Consider the following 22,065-nt stretch of genomic DNA (forward strand, 5'->3'; position numbering starts at 1 on the left):
TTACCTCTACGTATAACTCATTACCTCTACAGACTTTTCTCCCCTGGCTCAGCTATGTGCACTCTTAGTTATGGCAAACTAGTTGTCTGTATAAACTTAATCCAGGAGAGATCTAAAATGAAAAAATCCTGTCATATAAAATAGGGTTTATTTTTTACACAACTTATGTAATAGAATCCATTTAGAAAGCAAACACAGTTGTATTTGCCTAATTACAGCATAGTAGCATGGAAGTATGAAAGAAAGTGTAAGGGTTGATGCTACGGGCTGAGTGGGCAGCAAAGAGTGAAACTGTATCATTGCTAATAAAGTACTTCATGTCATCATTTAAAGTCTAAGTTGAGAATCATACTATATTGCCCCTTAATATTTTGTTTGCTGCACTATCAAGTTGCAGAGACTATAAACTAATACCTATATTTGTTTCAGAGTTGGGAAATGCTGAGTTTAATATATCATATATATGTCTTAGAGATATAGCACAACTTCTGCAACTTCTCTCCCATTTTGTTTTAAAGGTGTTTTGGTGATCTTTCTCAGAGACTGATTTATTCATGCATTTCTAGTTGGAATTCAGGATGTGATAATACATAATAAAACTGTGTAATAAATGTGACTGTGACATGACATGCGTGTAGAGGAGCCACCATCTGGTGTATAAGAGACTATTTCTTTAAAAATCATGGTTCTCATTTACAGTAAAAGCTCCTTCTGACACCAGAAGAGCAAAGCAATTTTACAATGGAATTAAATTGTACTCAGTGTGCTCAGTTTAAGGCTGTCAGAAGGATACAAAGAGACTTTCTTGAACATTATAATTTAATTAAACTTTATGTGTAAGCTGTATAATTAGGTTCCTTGCTAGTCTTTGCCCACATAACTATCTGGGAGTTTTATAGGATAATTTCTGATCTTGTCAGAACATAAAGTCTGGTTAGCAGATCTCTGAAGAGGCTGGGCACGTAGAAGTTACAAAAATAATTCCTCAGGCCCCAAATAACTTTTTTTATAATAAAAAATAATTTTTCAAGAATAAATAATTGTTCAAGAACAGCCCATGTTGGTCAGTAGTTTACACTATAATCCTACTGAAGTTATTTACATGCAGTGGCTATCCAGAAAGTACCAAATGTTAGAGATTAACATCATATTTTAGCCTCCCAAATCTTTTATTCAGAATTGTCTCTCTATTGCATTTGGGCTGGACTATTGGCTTCTCTCAATAGTCTCTCTGTCTTCACAGCTGAAGGTAAATTGCTATAGCACTCGCCTTGATGCTGGCAAAAGTGAATACACTGTAAATATCTTAACTCATGCCATGTTTTGTTTCACGTGAGTAACCCGTGAGTCATCTTTCCATTGCATTTATATTAATTAAAAATCGTGGGGTGCCTTGTATAAGTAGATTTTAAGTGATGAAATTTTATGTTGGCACTGCATCCAAAGTAGCATTCCCAAGCATATGTTTTCTAGAGGAGATGGAGGAAGGCTGTTGCAACTATATTTGAAACAATGCTGAAGCTGAAACTTCCTGCACATGAAAAGATTGTCTAGAAATGCCTGTGCAGCTTTCTGGCAAAGTTGAGGGCAAAAGTAATTTGATTTTGCTACAGAATCATAATTTTAAAAGAGTGTCTCATAAAATATAGCTCTCTGTATTAACATATATAACCCTTTCTAATTACATATCAAAGCAAGATTTGGAGTTGGAACCATCAGCTTGTATGACCTCTGTCTGGAAGCAGCATTAGGAGTTTATTTTATGTATAGATTACATAGAAGGGCAAGCAACTCCAATTTTTTCAGGTATCTTCTTCATACTTTATGGACAAATAATATTCTTCTTAATTTTGCCAGAATCCCTCCCCTGCAGTGATCTTCCATCAAACATAAGAGAAAATTGTTAACTCTACAGAATTTTGAAACAGATAAATCTATCTGTGTAACAGAATGCTTTTAGAAGATTATAAGACAAAATAGATTTGACTCACAGTTTTTACAAGAATTTCTGCAGAAATCTGTTAAACTGCTGTTGACTGCTGCTGTTTTCATCCCCAGTAAATACAGCAGGGTTAGAAAAGGTTTTAAATGAAGAGCCTACATACCCTTCCCAAGTTCAGACCATGTGATTGTTTAAAAAGATGTTTAGATATGTGAACTATGCTACTGAAATCAGAATAGAAGCAGAAATTATTAAAATCTTTCTTCTAGTGATTCCATATAAGCAAACATTTTGTTGGAAGCAACATTCTTGCTACATTGCATCATTTCATTTATGCTATGTAATCTATTTAGTCCATTCTGTGTATGCACCACTCTGTGGAATGGCTTTCCATAAAAAGACCCAAGAGGTCAAACTGAGACCACAGTGAGGTTGGAAAAAATCAGTTTCTGTACAAAAGTTCAATGCAGAGTTTTTCTTTTCTGATTAATAAAGTATTTTTCTCCATGGAAACATGACATGGAGCTTTAACAGAAGTCTGCTTACTGCTAGGAGCTGTGTTAGTTCCCTGCTAAGGATACACTTAGGAGCACGGGGAAGTGGATTCTGATAAATTTGTTTCTTTTATAAAAAGAAACACTATATGTAAAAACCTTCACCAATCCTTCTTCTTTACACTTTCTGAGCATTATATAGGTGCAGATGGCATTGGCTAGTACAGAAAAGGCACTGAAATGTTGGCTCATGCCGGAGCATTAATGGCTTGCTCAGGAAATGCTCCCAGTCACCTCTGTTTGGCCATTTTATTGACAGGCCATGTTGCAGTTGCCAAACTAAAATATTTCCTTCTTTTTTTTTGAAATACCTTCTTTAAAAATTTGCAGTGTGTATATAGAGTTTGCTCAAAGGAATGAAAGAAAAAGAAGATCAATTCAAGTTATAAAGTATCTTCCAAGCATTGACACATTTTCTGTTTTCCCCTGAATTTAACAGTGGTTCTGTTTGTTCCTGATAGGAGCACAAAATAAGCATTATTGAGGATGTACAAGATTTGTGCTACCTTTTACTAGCAGATTGTAATATTTTAAGAGCTCTCCATCTTCGTTGTGTGTTCTCATCTAGGAGTATGTTGAAGCATCTGGTTCCTTTCCTGAGAAACAGGGATTTCATTAGCTTTGTTTTGATAAACAACCTCATCTGAATTAAGAAGAGAACCTTTGTAGCACTGAATAGCCTTTATTGTGTGCATCTGTGTTCACTAGGTAGATAATAAGGTTGCTCTCAGTCTTATCGCAGTGTTCAGGCAGGCTGGTCTTCTACTTTATATAACAGAACTGCACCAAAGCATGAGGTTTTCTTAGTAGCTGCTGGGAATCATAGAATCATAACATATCAGGTTGGAAGGAGGCCTCAAGGATCATCTGATCCAAATTTTCTTGGCAAAAGCACAGTCTAGACGATGGCCCAGTACCTTATCCAGCTGAATCTTAAAAGTGTCCAAGGTTGGGGAATCCACCACTTCCCTGGGGAGATTATTTCAATGGCTGATTATTCTCATTGTGAAAATCTTTCCTCTTGTGTCTAATTGGACTCTCTCTAGGAGTTACCCATTAAAGCCTGATCTTTTCCATGTGACTCCTAGAAAGTGAGTATCCAATTTCTTTGTAGCCACCTTTTAAATACTGAAACATGGTGATAAGGTCTCCCTTGAGCCTTCTCTTCTGAAGTCTGAGCAACCCAGTTTCCTCAGCCTTTCATCATATGATAGGCTTCTCAGTCTTTTGATCATCATTTTGGTGATGCCCTTGTTGATGCAACCCAGCATCCCATTGACTTTTTTTGCTGCAGCAGCACACTGTTCACTCACATTGAGATGGTTGTCCACCACGACCTCCAGAGCCCTTTCCACAGAGCTGCTCCTCAGCTGGGTAGATACCAGTCTGTGCTCCACTCCTGGATTATGTTTTCCTGCATGCAAGACCTTACACTTGTCTTTGTTGAACTTTGTAATGTTAACTCACTCTTCTAGCGTACCCAGGTCTTCATTCAGAATGGTTCTCTTTTCCGGTGTGTCCACTTGCCCACTCAGCTTGGTCTCGTCATCAAAGTTTGTCAGGGTACACTTGATTCCATCATGCAGATCACTTATGAAGATATTAAACAGCATTGAGATGAATATTGATCCCTGGGGACTCCACTTGTCGTTAGTTGTCAGTTCCAGAAGGAGCTGTTTACCACCCCCCTCTGGGTTCATCCTGTCAGCCATTTCCTCGCTGGCCACACGAACAACTTGTCTGGACTGTAACGCGTCAGTTTCTCTGGAAGGAAACTGTGGGAAACTGTATTCAAAGCCTTGGAGAAATGCAGGTAGACTGTGTCCATCACTCACCCCACATCAGCTGAGCAGATCTTTGTCATAGAAGGCAGTCAGGTTTGTCACGCACAGTTTGCCTTTAGTTAATCCATTATGGCTTTTCCCAATCATGTGTTTTATCTGACTTGTGATAGCCTCCAGGGGGATTCGTTCCATAACTTTCCCAGGACCTGAAGTAAGACTGATGAGCCCGTAATTTCCTGGATCCTCCTTTTAGCCCTTCTTGTAGATGGGGTTGACATTAGACTTCTTCCAGTCTTTTGGGATCTCCACAACGTCTCAAAGATTATGGAGAACAGCCTTGCAACTATGTCAGCTAGCTGCCTTAACACCCTTGGGTGGATATTATCAGGGCCCAGTGGTTTGTAGGGGTCAAGCTCCTGTAATAGTTTGCACATCAGCTCCTCCTTCACTGATGGTGGATTGTGTTTGCATGAACATGGATTCTTGTTCCCAAGACCAGAGGCCCAACAGTGCTGGTGAAGACAGTTGAAGAAAATGTTGAGAACCTCTGCCTTTTCAGCATTGTTGGTGACTAATTGACCTCTCCTGTTTAACAGTGGGACAGTTTCTACCTTCTGTTTCTGCTTGTTGTTTAGGTACCTGAAGAACCCTTTCTTGTGGTTTTTGACATCTCTGTCCAGTTTCAGTTCAAGCTGAGCTTTTGCTTTTCTAACTCCATCTCTGCACAACCTCGCAATGCCCTTGTATTTCTCAATGGATATTCATCTGCTTTTCCAGCTCTGGTACACTTCTCTTTTGGTATTCGAGCAGACTCAGAAGCTCGCAGTCAAGCCAAGGGAGTTTCTTGCTCTGCCTACTTCCCTTACCATTAAAGGGGATGAACTGGTTTTGTCTTTCCAGGAAAACATTATTGAAACACTCCAGCTCTTTTATCCTCCATGGAAGTTTTCCACACAATCCCTCCTAACTGAGCTCTGAGCAAGCTGAAGTTTGCTCTTCTGAACTCTAAGATCTTTGTCTCAGTACTAACCCTCAGTATGCTCAGCCAGATCCCAAACTCCAACAATATGGTGGTCACTGAAGGCAAGGCTATCACTGACCAAGATATTACAAAGCAGGTTTTCTTGGTTTGTGAGTAGCAAGTCCAGCATTCCTGGTTGGCACTTCTAACATTTGTGTGAGGAAGCAGTTCTGTACGCATTCCAGGAACTTGATGGATGACCTGTGAGCTGCTCTACTGTTTTTTCAGCAAATATCTGGATAGTTGAAGTGATCCATAAAAGCTGGGTTCTGTTGACCCAAAGCTTGCTTTAAGTGACCCAAATATTACTTTGTTGGCCTTATCATCTTGATTTGGAGGTCAGTAGCAAATGCCTACTGTATGATCCCCCTTGGAGACAACCCTCTGTTCCCCAGGACGTGTGCATTGGTATATATACACTTGAGATGATTGATCTTTTGTTTCTTGTCTTGGAAGGCAGCAAAGAAATATTTGTCTCTGCTTTGGTTGGCCTGGCTTATTCCCCATTTGCAATGGCATGAACATTTCCAGTTTAGACCCCACCTGCTAAGTCCTTCAGTTTAAAGCCCATCTCACCACAGTGGTCAGCCTGCTGCCAAAGACTCCCTTGCCTTTCTAGACAGGTGGGTCCCCTACCCCTCTCCAACAGGCTAGAATCATTGAAGAATGTCCCCATATCATAAAAGCCAACACCCTCACAAATACACCAGCCATGAAGCCAGAAGTTGATTTGCATTATACATCTATTTCTGACTGCATCCTTTCCTCTGAGTGGTAAGGCAGAAAGAAAGATAACTGGTACACCAGTATTTTCACTTGCACTCTCAGGGTTCTGTAGTCTTCCCTGATTCTGCCCCGGGTTCTGGCTTGTGGTATCATTTCTGCCTGCATTCCTATTTCTGCAATGGGAGAGTATTCTGTGTTCTTGACAAGTTGTGGCACCCTCTCAGCAACATCCCACACCTTAGCTCCTGGAAGGCAGCATATCTCTTGTGACTTGCTGACAGGCTACCAGATGAGCACCTCAGTGCCCCTTAACAAAGTCAGCTGATAGGAGGACTCATCATTTGTTTCCACAGTATACACTGTGTGCTCCTGGTACAGTTTCTCCTTGGCTCACGGGTGTCTACAGCTCTTAAAACTTCATGTGTGTTTTTGGTTGGAATGCTGGAGAGTGGGGCATTAAGCGAGTCCTTCTTTTGGGGATCACCAGTGTCCAAGGTGCCTCATTCTCTGTGGTGTTCACCATAGGAATGGTTCTAAAACCACCTGTCTACCTCCATCTCGTCCCCTCTAGTACTGCACAGCCTTTTAACTGTTTCCTGTCACTCGACCACCTGACGCAACAGATCGTCAACCTGTGCTCCTCTTTGGCTCCTTTTCTCCAGGAGAAAGGTCTAGGCTCTTGTTGCAACCTACCATCCATATTGAAGTCTCCTTCCTTACTAGTTCCACATGGGTGGAAACATCAGACATCTCAAAAGCTTTCTCTGTAGAATCACTGAGTTTAACACAATCTGTTTTTCCCTTCTTCAGTGAGTCAACAATATGCTTGAAACTGGTCATTTCTGAGGGAGGTGTTGACATTTGTGTTACATTAACAAGTAAAATGTCATCTGGCATTCCTGGAAGAAAAAGACTTTTTCCCTACAAAAAGAATAGGGCCAGAGCACAGGACAGGGAGGCTATATACCTTAAAATAATCTGCATTTAGTCTGACATCAGGATGACAATGTACAGGATTAGATCAAATTCACCTATGCTATTGCAGCTTTGACTTTCATTTAATAGTAATTTCAGAACTTACACTTGATTTAAATAGACAGCATGGTGGAAATTATAGGCTTCCAGCAAGGGAAGTTGTTTTGTTCAGTGATTGTGAATGAAAACCCATGTCCCTTGTTGGACTTATATCATATTAAAATAATATTGGTCTTGTTACGCAGCGTGAGGTTGATTGACCTTTAGGGTAGGGGAAGTGTAAGGCTAACAAGTTAAATGCCATTGAAAACAACTGTCTAAGTCATAATTTCAAACTGACCTGGTTTATGTATCTGTGATTTAAGGAAGAAATTTGGAGATGTGGGATAGACAACTGAAAGAAAGAGACTAAAATACTCAACTTTAGTTGATTAAAGATATTCTGATCCTGTTTTTCTCTGGTGTCTTGACCTTACTGAAGTTCACTTGGTATGTAATGGAAAAAACAACCAGTTTGATAGCAAAATACAGGAAATGCCTTCAATCATGACTGATTACAGTAGCAGCTTTTCTTCTGTTGTTTTTATTTTTTTTCAGAATACTCATTCTGTGTGCCTGAAACAATGTAGAATAATAATGCTTTGGAACCCTTTATTTGGTGTGTCAAAGTAGAGCAATTAAATATCTGGCTTTTTGATAGATATGTAGGGAGTTTTTGCACTGGAGAGTGCCTCGTGACCTAAGTGAGAAAAATTAAGAATTATTAGAGTGCATAACGTAAAAGCCTAGCAAATTGTGTGTCTGTGTGGCAATTCCACCATGAGTAAGAAGACTGATAAATGCAGACAAATAAAGTCTGCCTTTGTTTGACTTTCTCCTCCAAAATGGAACTTCTACAACTAATTTGAATGAAATCTCCAGCTGGAATACAGGAAGCTGGGAAGCAGCTTATACTAAATATACACAAAGGCTCAGACTCATCTCACCTAACTTTAGAAATGCAACTGAAGCTTCCACGTCAGGATCCTGCTTCTCCTGGAGTATATTTACAATCAGTGGAGAAGGATAGGCGGCTTTAGGGAGCTATGCAGCCCACATGTTCTGTGAATCATCTGCTTGAATGTATCTGGGGAGATGGCCATGGGGGAGCCTGGGGCAAACCATGATGCCTCAATTAAACCATAATGTCTGGTGGGATAAATCTGATCAGAATCTTGGAAAATACAGGAAAGAAAATTAAAACCAGAACAAAATGTTTCAGAGCTCTAATTACTTTGATGTGTAAGGTAAATTTCAAAAATTGATGGAATTGTGGTGGATTACATTATATATTTTTATTCTGTCTTTCTTGTTATCTGTACAAGACAGGAATAGGTCCTTGTTGTTGGTTATTAAAAATTACAAGGCTTCATTGCTGAGACAGGTGAATGAGAACTGCTACAGAAATGCAAGGTGCTACCTAGGCAGGCATGCATTTTTTGGCTCTGTGTTTTTCTGCATAAGAAAGCTTCACTCAAAAGTTGGAAGGAGGAGGATTTCAGTCTTTTTGGCTAAGCACAGAAACTGTATGCCTGAAACACAAGTGCTCTTTTCTTTCTGTTCGCATAATTTGTATTCCATTGTTGTTCAAATGGTAGTGATTTTGTCATCCCACCTACTAAAACTGAGTCACTGAGGAAAAAAAAGCAAACCAACACTGTTTTTTGTTTCCAAAGGAAAACTTTTGAACAGATCCAAACTTAGTTAATGTGCCTACTGATAAATTTGCTTTCTAAGGTTCTGCTAACATTTTTTCAGAATTGAGTTTTCAAAACTTGATCTGACAAGCTTTTCTAGCTTCGTGCCATCCTTTCGCTGTCTTTCATCAGGTGGTTTTATCAAATAACAATTAAGTATTGTTTTCTTTAAAAGGATTATAGACATACATAGTAGGCACTTTCAGTTTGCACTCCACCTAACCTATTGTTATAATACACAATCTTATTTTTATGTTATTTGAGATATAAAAATAAGAGCATGAAGCATTGAACCTCACACAGTAGAATACCACAGTCTGAGTCAGTCCTTGGCTAAGCCTGGGGACCTCTGTTGTCTCCAGTGGGATCACCGAGGTGTCAATGAGGACAAGGTTTATCACATTACACGTTTAGCAAAGACTTAACACATGGGCTTTGTAGCAGAGGCTGAAACAGTAAATATCAGTTGTTGTTGTACAGATTTCACCCATCCTTCTCAGCCTGAATATGCAGAGCCAGTTAAGAATTTTTCAGCTAAAGTTTTCAAGAAAAAAGTTAGAAAATGGTGGTTTTAACCAAAGTGGAGACAGTGAGAAAGAAGGAAGAAAATCCCTGAGCAAACTGCTGGTAGCCTTAATGTCAGGACACTCAGCAGAGTGGTGGGGGAACAGGACCCACAGACAGCTCTGGCCCTGTGCAGAGCCAGTCCCTGGTTGGAGCACCAGGCTGGGGGCTGTTTACACATTGCTTTCACAAAAAGCTTTGAGTAATTTGCGTTTTCATCCAGAGTAAAACACAAATGGTTTGTAAAATCTCAAGAAGCCTTACCTTACAAAATGAGAAAATCACTTGCTATCTAGTTTAAGTGCAAGTTTCTGAAGCAGATTGTTTGTCCTGTCCAACAGGTCTAATATGAAGCCAGTTCCATTCATGACAGTTCTTATTTGGTACAAAAATTCCAGGCCTGTGGATCATGGGAAGGGAGAGTTGCCACTGGGATCCTAAAAAAGACTTGTCTAGATGAGGACTTTGGGAGTAGGCTAAGTCAAGAGGCAGCATTGTAGCGCTACATCCCATTGCTGTCTCAGGGCCATGCAAAAATTATTGCATTCCCAGGTAGCAGTCATGAAGGATGAGGTTTATAAAGCAACATGATGTGAATGAATAAGGCAACCTTCTCTTGAAAAAGAAATAGAGACCGCTCCCTTCTGTGCTTAGGCAGTTTTAGAGAATGTTTTACATAATGCATATTTGAACTTGTACATATTTCACTTATGTTCACAAATAAAAATGTGAAAATAATAAAAAAGGAAAAGCCATACAAAGGAAAGCTGTTAAGTACAATATATTTATTTGTCTGCACATTATTTAAAGGAAACTCAGCATAGTAAGATAAGCAGATCAGGCACAGCAATGTCCAAAGCTGCTACCGACAATTGTAATAAAGTTATGGTCAAAGCCATTAAAATACCATATAAAGAAATTATTTTATAGACAATGTTTTTCTGCTACCAGAAAAGTCATTGGTTTCCTTAAGCTGCTGGAAATGAATATTAAACCTTTGTTCAATATGTAATTAAGACATCAGTGAACCATTAGGGCCACATAATGCATATGGCCTTCTTTTCCATTTGGGGACCTTGCTGACCTAAAAGATTTCTCAATGTTAGACACTGCTGAAGCATGTGATGTTATACATCGTGCAAGCCATAGTTTTGCCTTGTAACAATGAGGGCTTACAGAGACATAGACAACGACCACGTGTTTATCTCTCTCTGATGTCTTTGGTGGGTAGATAGCAAACTGCCTTTTGCTACGTCCCTTTTCCCGTCTCTGCCAACCCCTTAGTCCACAAGTTATTTGTGCAAGTGGCAGGGTGATGGATGTTGTGTTATGTAAGTACAGTAAATGTATGTGTTTTTAAAAGTAAACATGCCTGACAAGAGAGTGTCACTATGGTCACATTCAAAGTCAACATGTTCCATGTATGTTTAGCCTGCTATTTGAACTTTCCCTGTTTGCTTCGATAAAAATTAATTATAGGATCTCTGGCTTTATTTGAAACCAAGTCCGTGATCTTAATTCATTCATCTGCAGTTAGTCATTATACAAGCTGATACGCATCAGTATAAGGTGGATTCACTTTATTGCAAACTTGGCACTGCTGAAAAGTAGCAGTTTTCAAATCTGAACAGCAGATTTTTCTGTATATTGCTGAGTATGGCTCTGCTACAGTGGTTTTGTTAGCTATTGCCTTTATTCTTTGATAATACCAAGTAATGTAACACTGACAAAAATGTGTATCATAAATCCAGTAATTACTTAATGGGTCAACATAAAAACAAAGCAGAAAAATTCCAAGATTTTCAGATAATCACAGGCAAAACTGAGATATCCTACAACAACAAAAGCAGCAGAACCATTTTTTTCTCACTGTTATCTCACTCAGGTATCCCCCTACTGCCTCCCTGTTAACAAAAACTGCTCTGCTGTCATGAATCCACTCATAAGCATGAAGAGTCCTATTTCTTACTCCACGGATAAGGGAGGTCACTGGTAGAACCTGATATCCAACGATGCTGTGATTACTGCATGTTTATGCTCTGTAACATTAGAAAGTACGAGCTCCTTCCTTCCCACAGAGCTTTTCAAAATGAAAAAAAATTATTATTATTAGTTTGCTTAGTGGGTACGGTTTGAATTTTACCATTTATCTCTGATCTGTTGCGGGGTGGGGGGGAAAGTCTTCTTGATGGGTTGTGACTAAAATACTTAGAGCAACAAAAGAATCCTCTGGTGAAGTATGGTCCTAATATATTGTTCTGTTTATGTATGGAAACTGAGGTTGAGTTGGTGAGAGCTAATCACTGAAGGAGCTAACATCAGAACAGTAAAACTGTTAACTTTTCTTTTTGTTTTCTGACTAGTTCCATGTAGAACTTTAGTTATCAATATTTTGAGGACATGAATGCGTTTGAAGAAACGAGAAAAAGATTTTGGTGAATTTATTAGTCTTCCAGAAAATACCATTTCAGATAGTGGGGTACAAATGATCCATGTACTGAAGTATTTACTGCTTGTGATTGGAATTTATGTTAAAAATGCCACATTAACTAAAATTATAGTGAAGAGTAAATTTGTGCTAGGTACATGAGAAACCTGATGTTGCAGATGAGCATCTGTCTCAAAAGCAATTTGGATACCACTGAGTGAGTGAGAAAGTAATTCCAGGAATGTGGAAGTCTGACCTTAATTAAATAGACAAAAAATTCTTCTTGTTGAAATTGCTAATTGATTGAATGAGGATATTACCTTCAGTTGTGTATTTCAGTCACTCTAGTAACTACGGAATGATTCAGATGATTTTCCAGTTTGTTGGAGGAAGTTTCCCTTTTACCTTCTGTAGTTTCTTCTGTGAACAGCTTGTCTATTTAAAGCCTGCAGTGCCGAGAGGATGTGACTTTCCCATGCAGGGGAACAATGGCAATGATTTCAAATACACTATTGAAAGGGTTTATTGCAGTTGAAAGTCACCCAAAAAATGGTTGTTCAGTAGTTATATGCTTTAGACTTGTGTTGCTTTCAGATCTTTCCCCATTGATGTTTCTATAGATGTTTGGTAAGGTACAATCTTTCATTGAACTTTCACCCTCTAAATAAATATTCTTGCTTCTAGTGTTCTTATTTGTAGATAATAATTATTATGTTTCAATCTGTGAAATGTATATGCTTTCTAGTTTGGTTGCTCATTTAATAGTTAGAATAGAAGCAGATACATTGTAAAGTGGTTGTTTACCAGCTTGTGATCAAGTTTCTTAGCTACTTGATCTTGTTCTTCAAATATGTATTTGTGTAGTCACTGATGTTTACCATGCTCAAAGGCTACCGTTATAAATGTTTGGCAGACTTTCTGATTTTGCTGGTCAAAATCCATCTTTACTGTTTAATTGCCTTAATTCCAACAAGAAAATTTTGTGTTATCTAAATGAATGTGTGATACATAGGGCCATGCACGCAAGTTGCTTATCTCACTGGCTACTGTTGGGATTCAGACTTTCAGAACCCAGTTCTGTGAAATACTCTTCCACTGAGCCTTTGTAGGCAGCCAGGGCAGTCAGTGTCTCATGGCACTTGCGTGTGGAGCAAGGAATGAGCGTTACGGAAGTTTTCTCACAGGTTACCTGTAGTCAGCCTGCTCTTCTGTTCCAACTTGCACAAACCTAACTGTAATAATCCTGGTTCTTTGTTGAGATCCTGCCAATCATTCCAGCTTCTGAGGTGATTGTGATGCTGGCAGGTATCCAGAAATAGAAACCAAGGCTTAAATTTCTGTTTAAAGATTTCTGAGAATGAAAAAAAAAGAAAGAAAAAAGAAAAAAAACCCAACCCACAACATTTCACACAATGACTGCTCAACTGAACTGACTCTACAAAGTATCTTGGCAAGAAAACAAAGGAGAGAAACAGCTTAATGTATCATTACTGTTTTCAAGCAATCTGGGCATTTTCCTAGCTTAACTGGTTAAGTTGTTTGCAGTTGGATACAAGTAATTACTCAGGTTGTAGGAACTCATTTTGTCAAACAGAGATGAAGTTCTTAGTTCCAACAAAGAGAATGCAAAATGAGGAAAAAGAAGAATTTAATAGACCTTTGTCACTGGGCTATCTGACACTGTATTATTTGGTATGCTCTGATTCAGGGGTAGACAACCAGCACTAAAAACGGGAAACAACTAAAAGACAGAATGGATCAGAATGGAACATTCTGTACAGACAATTACTTTACATTCCAGAGATTGATGGCTGTTTACTTTTTGAGAAGTAGGGGAGCTGGCTGTTTCTTCGAACAGTTCTGGGGAAATATGGGTCTTAAACTACAAGTTCAAGTTTTGGGTTTTTTTCAGTGAAACTGCTGCTCTGGAAAGACAGGCTTCCCTGACAACTCTTTTTTTCTTACTTTTTCATTTTTTCCTCATCTCTGTCTGTTTTGGTTGGGTTTTTTTTTCCCTGCACATTGTCTATTCCTACTCTCTTGTATTTATTTAGTTAAGTAAGACTTCTTTTTCTCAAGTTGCATAATTAGGGGGATTTGGTGGAGTTTCTTGGTTTTGGAAGTTTTTTTTCTGGTTTATTTTTTTAATCTGGCAACTCTAAATTGACAGAATAATTTTCAGTGCAAGCACTTTTATGGACTATGATAATCTTGTGGGCTAGCTATGAATTTGGCACTTTGGCAGATTCCCAGATTACCTTTTAACCTCCCATATGTACATTGATGGGAGTCATACTGCTGTTGTTTTAGCCTCTTCCAAATTTCTTTTGAAACTGTGGTGCACTTTGTGATAACAGAAATCTACTGGTATTAAATTTCATTATTGCGTGAGTAATTAAGCTGATGTCCTCAGTGCCTTCAATAGAGTTTTGAAGAGGCTTATAGGCTTCACTGCACTGTTTTGGCTTGATGAAGGAGATGTTTTTCTTCTGTCAAGTAAGATTATAATTTGGTAAATGGTAAAAAAAGTTAAATTGACTTGTGCTTTTACAGATAGGCTTAAAATTTCATTGTCAGTCTTTACAGGTAGTCGGAATTTAATAATTAGACTCCTCCTGGTTTTTACTTGGCTTAGTTTGTTTATTCTGTTTTGCCACTGTCAAGTTAAATTTTTATTGCTAATTTCTGTGTCTTATACAAATCCTTAAGGAAATAAAGACAATGGTAAGTATCTTGGCCTTATTCATTATGTGGTGGCTTACTGTTAGTGCTTTAATTACTGTTGACATTTGTCTTAGCTTAGGAGTTCCTTGGGTTACCAACTGTATCTCCAGTCAACTCCATGGCTAGCATATGGGTGGCATTAAATGAAACTTAAATGATCTGAGGTTCTAACAGCACCAGTGTGTCACCTGCCTGCACTGGGAAGTCCTGTGATCAGAGCTAAGATAACATTTAAGAGTCTTTTGATAAACACTTAATACTACAAATAAAGGTGGATCCATTTTTCTGAGCAACCTCTCAAATTTCATCAGTTCCCATCATAATTATAGGTATTATGACCTTCTTTCTAACAGTCTGACATGATGGGGGCTGAAAGTCATTCCAAGATTCCATCAGTTATAATAATACTTTGATTTCTTTATCTGAACATCTTGACTTTTTGAAATACAGCTTGTATTCTTCCTTAGTTTAGGAATATCCAAGATAACTCTGCATTTGGAAGGTTAAAAGCTGCAGCTACAAGCTTATTTCCTACTTCAAGCTGCAAGAACCTTATCCTCCTGTACTTGATCACATTCTATTTGATGATGCTATAGCTCTGTCTTAATGCAGGTCTTTTGATTGTGACACTTGGAATTTACTGAAAGAGCAGTTTGGGGAAGGCGCGTGATTATTGGAACAGGGAGCTTTATTTTGTTTATTTGACTTCTTTCGGGGCACAGAGATGTTGATATCTGTTTGCTCTGGCATTATGTTGGACAATTCTTGCAAATCAGTTTCCAGAGGTAGGAAGAAGTGATTTTTATGAGGAGTTAAATTGTTATACGCTGAGGATTATGTTGTAACCAGCTGGATGTTGGATTGTTTAGGAACTCCTGAAGTGGATGACCTTAAGGAATGATAAAATATGTAGCCTGCTCCAAGGGGCCTTACAGGGGTGACCAGCTGAGGACCTAAAAGGGCAGGGTAACTGATCTGGACTTAGAAGAGTGTAATGTGGGGCATATTGGTTGCAACAAACATTTCTACAACCAGTATATACTTCAGCTACATAAACCATTCTGACAAAGCTAGCTTATGTAGGAGACAGTGTTTTCACTGTTACTGAGGTAAATATGACTTTGTTGTGCCGTGTTAGACTTCTTTTACACACACAAACCACTTGGTAACATGTACACAGCACAACCTATCTCTACACACACAGTAAGTCATCCAGTGCTTCCAAGTGTCTGATTTACTGCACAGCTGTGCAATGACTATGCAGACCTTGAGCAGCAAGTCCACTGTGTCCCAGAAATATCTGAGTTGTATGTTGGCCTGTGTACCTGCTTAAGAAATATGTGGGCCATCACATTCAAAAGCATTTAACAAGTGTCAAAAGAAAAAAAAAGAAAGAAAGAAAAAAAAAAGAAAATCCACATACTGAAATTGGAGTGAGAGGGAGAAAAGAACATTTCTGGGGAAATCCCAACATACTGTAGCCTTGGACATGTCTACAAAACTCTTAACATAATGCAGCCTTGGAAGGACTGTTTAATAATTTAATGTAGTTGAATGCTTCCACCATGTTGTGGTGCCTGTGGTTCTAAAGTCTGGAGTCTGATAAGAGATATTTCTCTGAAAGAAATCCTCAAAGTAAAGTGAAAACTTCTCATCCCTCACTCAAATTTTTTGGCGTAAAGGATTTTTGCCAAAAAAACCTCCTTATATCTTTTCATAGGCTTTTGGGGTGAAATGTGTTTACAGAGCCTGGCATGGGATTTTATTCCTCTTATCTGATTTAGAACTTGCCTATACACACACACTTTTTTTATCAATTCCATCTATGGAAATTGCTGTAATTATTCTAGGAAAAACAATTCTGATCTGAAAGCATCTGTAAAGTCTCCTAAAGATATGTGTTCTGCTTTTGATTCTCACCTCTTTATTCATTCATACATACAATGCCCTCATTTATTACTATGTATTTTTAATACAGAGCAGAGGTACCTAAAAGCCTAGACAGAAATATAAAAAGAAAGTGGTCCATGCAATATAAGTGGGATTTTTTGCACTTGCTTTATGTTTGCTTTATTATTTCTATATGATGAATAATTTTTAATTGTGGGGTTTTTTTTTCATGCAAGTGAGAGTTCTTTTATGCACTGACTTTCCAGAATCTTTAAACTTGTGTAGTTTAATTTAAGGCAAATCGCAGGTAAGTTAGATGGTACTTATCATCCATTGTGTTGGAACATTCAATAACCATCGATGGTATATTTGGAAAATGTGTAGAGGGCAAGACAGGAAAGGTGGATATCCTTTTCTCAACCTTTTTTTGACCTTACCCAATTTAATAACTGAAGAATTGTCTGGTTTTGACAAAAGACATTTTTACAACAAGTGATCAGAAACAGCTGCTGTGTTGTTTAACAATGAATGCAAAATATTCCTGTGAGATTATTTTTGAGCAGGTTTAAACTGCAGAAAATAATGCTCCCAAAGATGGGAATGTTGTTTTTCATCCTGTCATTGCAATCTGAACTTTGAATTCCTAGTATACATTAAGAATCCAATTAAAATAATCCAAGTTTGAAAGTACCTATTAATTCAACCCATATGATAGAGTATGGATAAATTGGTGATCTGTGTTTTGTGAAAAAATAAAGAATGCCTTCACTAGACATTATTGGCCTATTTCACATTGGCAGAATGTTAGATTTGTAGCAAACAAGAAACTGAGATATTTTCCAAACGTTTCTGATGCTGTCTTGGATACACCTGTGCTTTCATGCAGCCAAAGAGAGTAAAGGACTGGTCTTGCAAAATGCTTGTAATTGCCTGCTTCTTTATTTTATTGCCTTTAAGTAGGTGTATTTATTGACTGGTAGCAACTTTTCCTGCACATATGTGAAGGACAGTTTCTCAGTGGTGTTTGTGAAACCATTTATTTATCATATTCTGTAGTTTATTATGAAATTCAAGAGCACATGATCAAAATTTGAGAGTTGATTTAATTTGAGGCCTTTCTATTTCAGGGACCTGAAACTGGACAATATTCTTCTGGATGCAGAAGGCCACTGTAAACTGGCTGACTTTGGGATGTGCAAAGAAGGGATTCTGAATGGAGTGACCACCACAACCTTTTGTGGCACGCCTGACTATATAGCTCCAGAGGTATTTTTTTGCACTGCACTAAGAGTACAGATATTATCATTCATCAGACTGTTACATGTGTAATTTTAGACACTCTTTACATGTAAGTGAAAACAATAGAAGATGCAGACTAGATTCTGCTGCAGTTTCACCTAGGTAATCTTGCAGAAATTGTTTACTCTACTGCTGACAAGAATACCATGATGAGAGGAGTAACCAAGCATGGTTTTTCTATTACTTGTTTTTCTGAAATTAAGTGTTCTTCTCCATTCGCTCATTTCTAACTTAGCATCATTGTTATGATTTGTAGAAGCCTTTAAGGTGCTAGATGAAACTGAGTATTGCTACTTCAGCAGTCTTTAATAGTTATAAAAATGTTTTTATTTTTTAATGAGACTTAGAAGGGCATGTTCATAGGGAAGAAATCATGTTTGGTGTCATTTTGCCTAGAGTCTTTGTGGGAATATAAATTTTTTTCTTTCTTTAAAATATCTGTGAGTAAAACATACTATGTATGTGGTACTTCTCATTATATGGAGAAACACAAAGTATCCACTCGCATAGAAAGATAGAAACTTTGGATGCTGCATATCAGTTGGCAACATTTCAAGGCATCTGTTGCATAAAAGAAATAGCTGAGAATAGTGCAGGTTTTACATATTCTAGATTTTAATATTATGCATTTCAAAATGCCTAAAATGAATCAATATTGAAATCAACGTTGAACAGTTAGTCTGCTAGGCAGACTTTGTCTGCTCAGTTTAGTTAGTAAAGTGTGCATCTTTCCATTGAAAATTCAGTGTGCTGATTTAGTGTAAAAGTGTCATTGGTTTGTCTTTTATCAACCATAAATTTGCAGTGAGGAAAAATGCAATTTATTATTTGTTAGAGACAATAAATCATAAACCCATAGTATTAGTGTTCCCAGCTGTCAAACCTTGGTAGCACAACTGATAAGGTGTGAATCATCTTGAAACTATCATAATATAAATGTGCATTTTACAGAGTTTGAAAAGTATTCCAGCACTAAAAGGAAATAAATACCAGTGTGATGGGTTTGGTTTTGTATGAACTCTTTTCTGATTCAGTATACTAACTGAGTCCTTTGGCAAATTCTTTGAAAATTATTACTGAAAATAAAGCAGTAATAAGAGCCCAAGAATGTTTGCATGAAATCATGGTTTCACTGGAGTCAGTACTCAGGCTTCTGATTCATCGTGTTAATTGCAGAAGTTTGTTCTCCTTTTTCTTCTCTTGCATCATGGTGATACATTTCAATTTCCTGTTCTTTAGCAATATTTGAGTTCCAAAGAGTGCCCAGAACACTGGAAAAGTATACTTTTGAAGAGTACCATTTTCTGTATTTAATGGCTATAAAATGTAATTTCCATTCAATGAAGAATGTAGTTGGGATCCAGGCCTGTGCATCCAAAGTTAAACTCATTTCTATTTTTATGTTAAGACTGAATTTTGGTTTATGTTAGTCTTGATTCCCAAATACAGTACTAAGCTCACGCGGTTCACCACAGGGCTTCTGACTGTAACATTAAGTGTTGTATAAGGAGGCAGTGGATTTGTTGCTCATTCCATCTCATTTTAAGGCAGTCAGATTTACCTTAAACAGGCACCCCACTCTACTTTCCCCGGTCCCCTGTCATGTTGAACCATTGCAGCCAAACTGCAGCATTCTTTAGAGTGAAAAGGAACCAAGAACTAAACTTGTTCTTTGTACAACACTACTCTTATAACACCAAGTAGTACAATAAAATTCCATCATCCTAACCTACTACTCCCTACTAAAGGTATTTGCTACAAGGTTGAACTTGTGCCACATGAAAAGTTGTAGCCAGTTTTTCTGAGACCAAGTGCAATTAGAGTCCTACAGCCATGTTTTGTACGGTGGTTTCATGCTGTAAAAAGAACTTGAACAAAAATGCTTTTGTCTTCCTTCAGCCCTACCTAAAGGACAAGAATAAATCCCTCAGATGGTCTCTGTGCAGCATTACAAGCTGGCTCAGTTTGTTTTGTTCAAGATAGAGACAAGGAAATGTTTCACATTTTCCACCAATCTGTTTTGTATATGTGATCTTTTTCCCCTTATAGCGTGACCTGTTTTAAACAGTTTGGAAGGATATGCAGCTCTTTTGCTCACTAGCATAGTCTTTTACTCAGGGGACTGATAAACTCAGTCAGTACTTCTGAGAACAGCATTGCTTTGACACTTAGCTGTGTTAGGGCAAATTGCATGGGTAAGAGACCCTGCCTGCTATTACTGAAATCAGTGTGGGATTTAGTCCTTCTTAGGCACTGGGGGAAAGAAGGGGTGTATCATGTTGAAACAGCAAATGTGCAGCCAAGAGTGTTGTCTAACTTGTCTACTCAATCCAATCTCTTTTTCTATGCTAGATCCTCCAGGAGTTAGAATACGGTCCGTCCGTGGACTGGTGGGCTCTGGGTGTTCTCATGTACGAAATGATGGCTGGTCAACCCCCCTTTGAAGCTGACAATGAAGATGATCTCTTTGAATCCATCCTTCACGATGATGTATTGTATCCAGTCTGGCTCAGTAAAGAAGCTGTCAGCATTTTAAAAGCAGTGAGTCTTCCATTACTTGCTTTCCTCCTCCTCTTCGTGGATTTTTGGGGTGTTGGTTTGTTGCTTTTTTCTCTTGATTAAAATTGAATTTGCTGAAAGTTGTTGAGAGCAGTCACCACTGGGAGTTCAAGCACAGTTCAGAGTGCCACTGTTAGGATAATGGGGCCTGGGATAAATTACACCGCTTGTGGGAAAGGAACACAATGTTTGTATTCCACGCAGTTGTACAGTGTATAAATCTGTGTACTGCAGATTCATGTTTCAGGGAAAACCCAACCAGCTAGAACTGTGCTATCACTTTGACACTTTATATGCTGCATGTTCAGTAGAGGGGGGGAAGAGCTACAGAATTAAAGAAACAATGTTTTTTATTTAACCCACTTATAACATTTCCTGTCCCTATGTCTTTCTTCCCCTGTCATCAGGATCGGTTGAAATGAAAGTCCTTTATTTACAGCTGTTTTATAGTTCATGTAACACTTTGATAAGCAGTCTTACTTTAGTGTACTTGTTTCTGCTCTGGTTGGTGTTTTTCAGTATGAGTAGTGACTTGACAGAAATGTGTGTCACCAAATGCCACAATTTTTTAATCAGTCAAAGCATGTCACTACGCAACTTCTGGTTTTAGACTATCTTTCTGAAGTCAGGTTTACTTCATTACCTTAACAATGAAATAAATTCTTTCTTCTGTGCTAGTATCATCCTAAAATTAAAAACAAAATAATACAGAAGCAGTATGCCAATCCCCACAGTTTGAAAACCTGAGGAGGGTTTCTGGCTTAAAAAATAACTTGTTTTTTATTCCATTTTTCCACCTTCTTTAAAACTGGAAAATTTCTACCTTTCCATGTATTTTTCTTTCAGCATTTGAAATAAGGGAAGCTTTCAATTAAGAGGGCAGCTGGTAGTGTAAAATCCTGCAGAGCTCTTCATACAGGCTTACATTTTGAAATTATATATAAAACTTGAATGAATTCTGATTTTAACTCCAGTGTGCGGGTAACACATTCTGCAGAAATGCTCATCTTGATCTTTTAATGAAAATAGCTCCAGGCTCCTTCTGGCTGAGTGAGAGAGATGCTCTAGCAGATGACTGAAAACAGAAGTCAAAGTTAACTTCTCTGAATTGTTTGCTGGAGTATCTCTTTTGCCGCGTTCACTGAAGTGAAAACATGGAGGATTTATTAATACTGATAATAATTTATTAATACATATTTCCCCTTCTCCACCAAATAGCTCTCTGATTACTCTTTATTAGCTGACATGATACTTTCATGTATCCATTTTTGTTTCCAAACCCTTTGATTATTTTACTTCAGCTTTAAAATGTATGGACTTGAGCTGCAGAATTCAGGCTGATATCCAGGATATGGGAGTTATTTCAGCATATTGTAGAGAAAAGGTTGTTGTCAGTTTTCACACCTGAATTTCATTTCAGTCCAGGAGATTGTATGTAGTGTTTTTGTTTCACTGTGTGTGAACAGACTGTTCCTTTGCCATCCACAGGCTTCTTGAGTGAATCTACGTTAGTTGACCTTTCTTTTATTCTGAGTGATGGAAGCATTTGTTGGTGGAGAAAATTTAACAGATAACTCTCTGGATTAAGTAGGAGAGCCATTGTAGCTATTGGGAGAAGGTTTTTGTTGTACATAGGAAAGAGAGAAATAGATTCAACAATCAGAGCCCTACCATGTTGTCTAATTGATGGTGCAAGTAGTGAGATGTCTAACTGTTGTTATACAACTCCTTCATTAACCACACACCAATGCAGACATAGAATTGGACTGCGGGTGTTAAGCTATGTATTTTACTGAATGTAAGTGCAAGGGTGTTAATCCCTCTAATTTCTTTTGAAACTGACTTTGTTATAAATTTTTATGA

At 38.0% G+C, this 22,065-nt stretch overlaps 1 protein-coding gene across 2 annotated transcripts in view; it reads left to right on the forward strand.

Moving 5' to 3' along the window:
- The window catches only part of PRKCE (protein kinase C epsilon), a 288,770-nt gene that overhangs the window by 242,008 nt on the left and 24,697 nt on the right, over positions 1-22,065 (forward strand). For both annotated transcript variants that reach the window (XM_017811754.1, XM_017811753.1), the window contains exons 12-13: positions 17,472-17,610; positions 19,996-20,184. In XM_017811754.1, coding sequence (XP_017667243.1) covers positions 17,472-17,610; positions 19,996-20,184 — 328 coding nt within the window. The remainder of the gene's footprint in view (positions 1-17,471; positions 17,611-19,995; positions 20,185-22,065) is intronic.

This window comes from Lepidothrix coronata, unplaced genomic scaffold (genome assembly GCF_001604755.1).
Source record: "Lepidothrix coronata isolate B3197 unplaced genomic scaffold, Lepidothrix_coronata-1.0 Scaffold33, whole genome shotgun sequence".
NCBI classification, from domain to species: domain Eukaryota; kingdom Metazoa; phylum Chordata; class Aves; order Passeriformes; family Pipridae; genus Lepidothrix; species Lepidothrix coronata.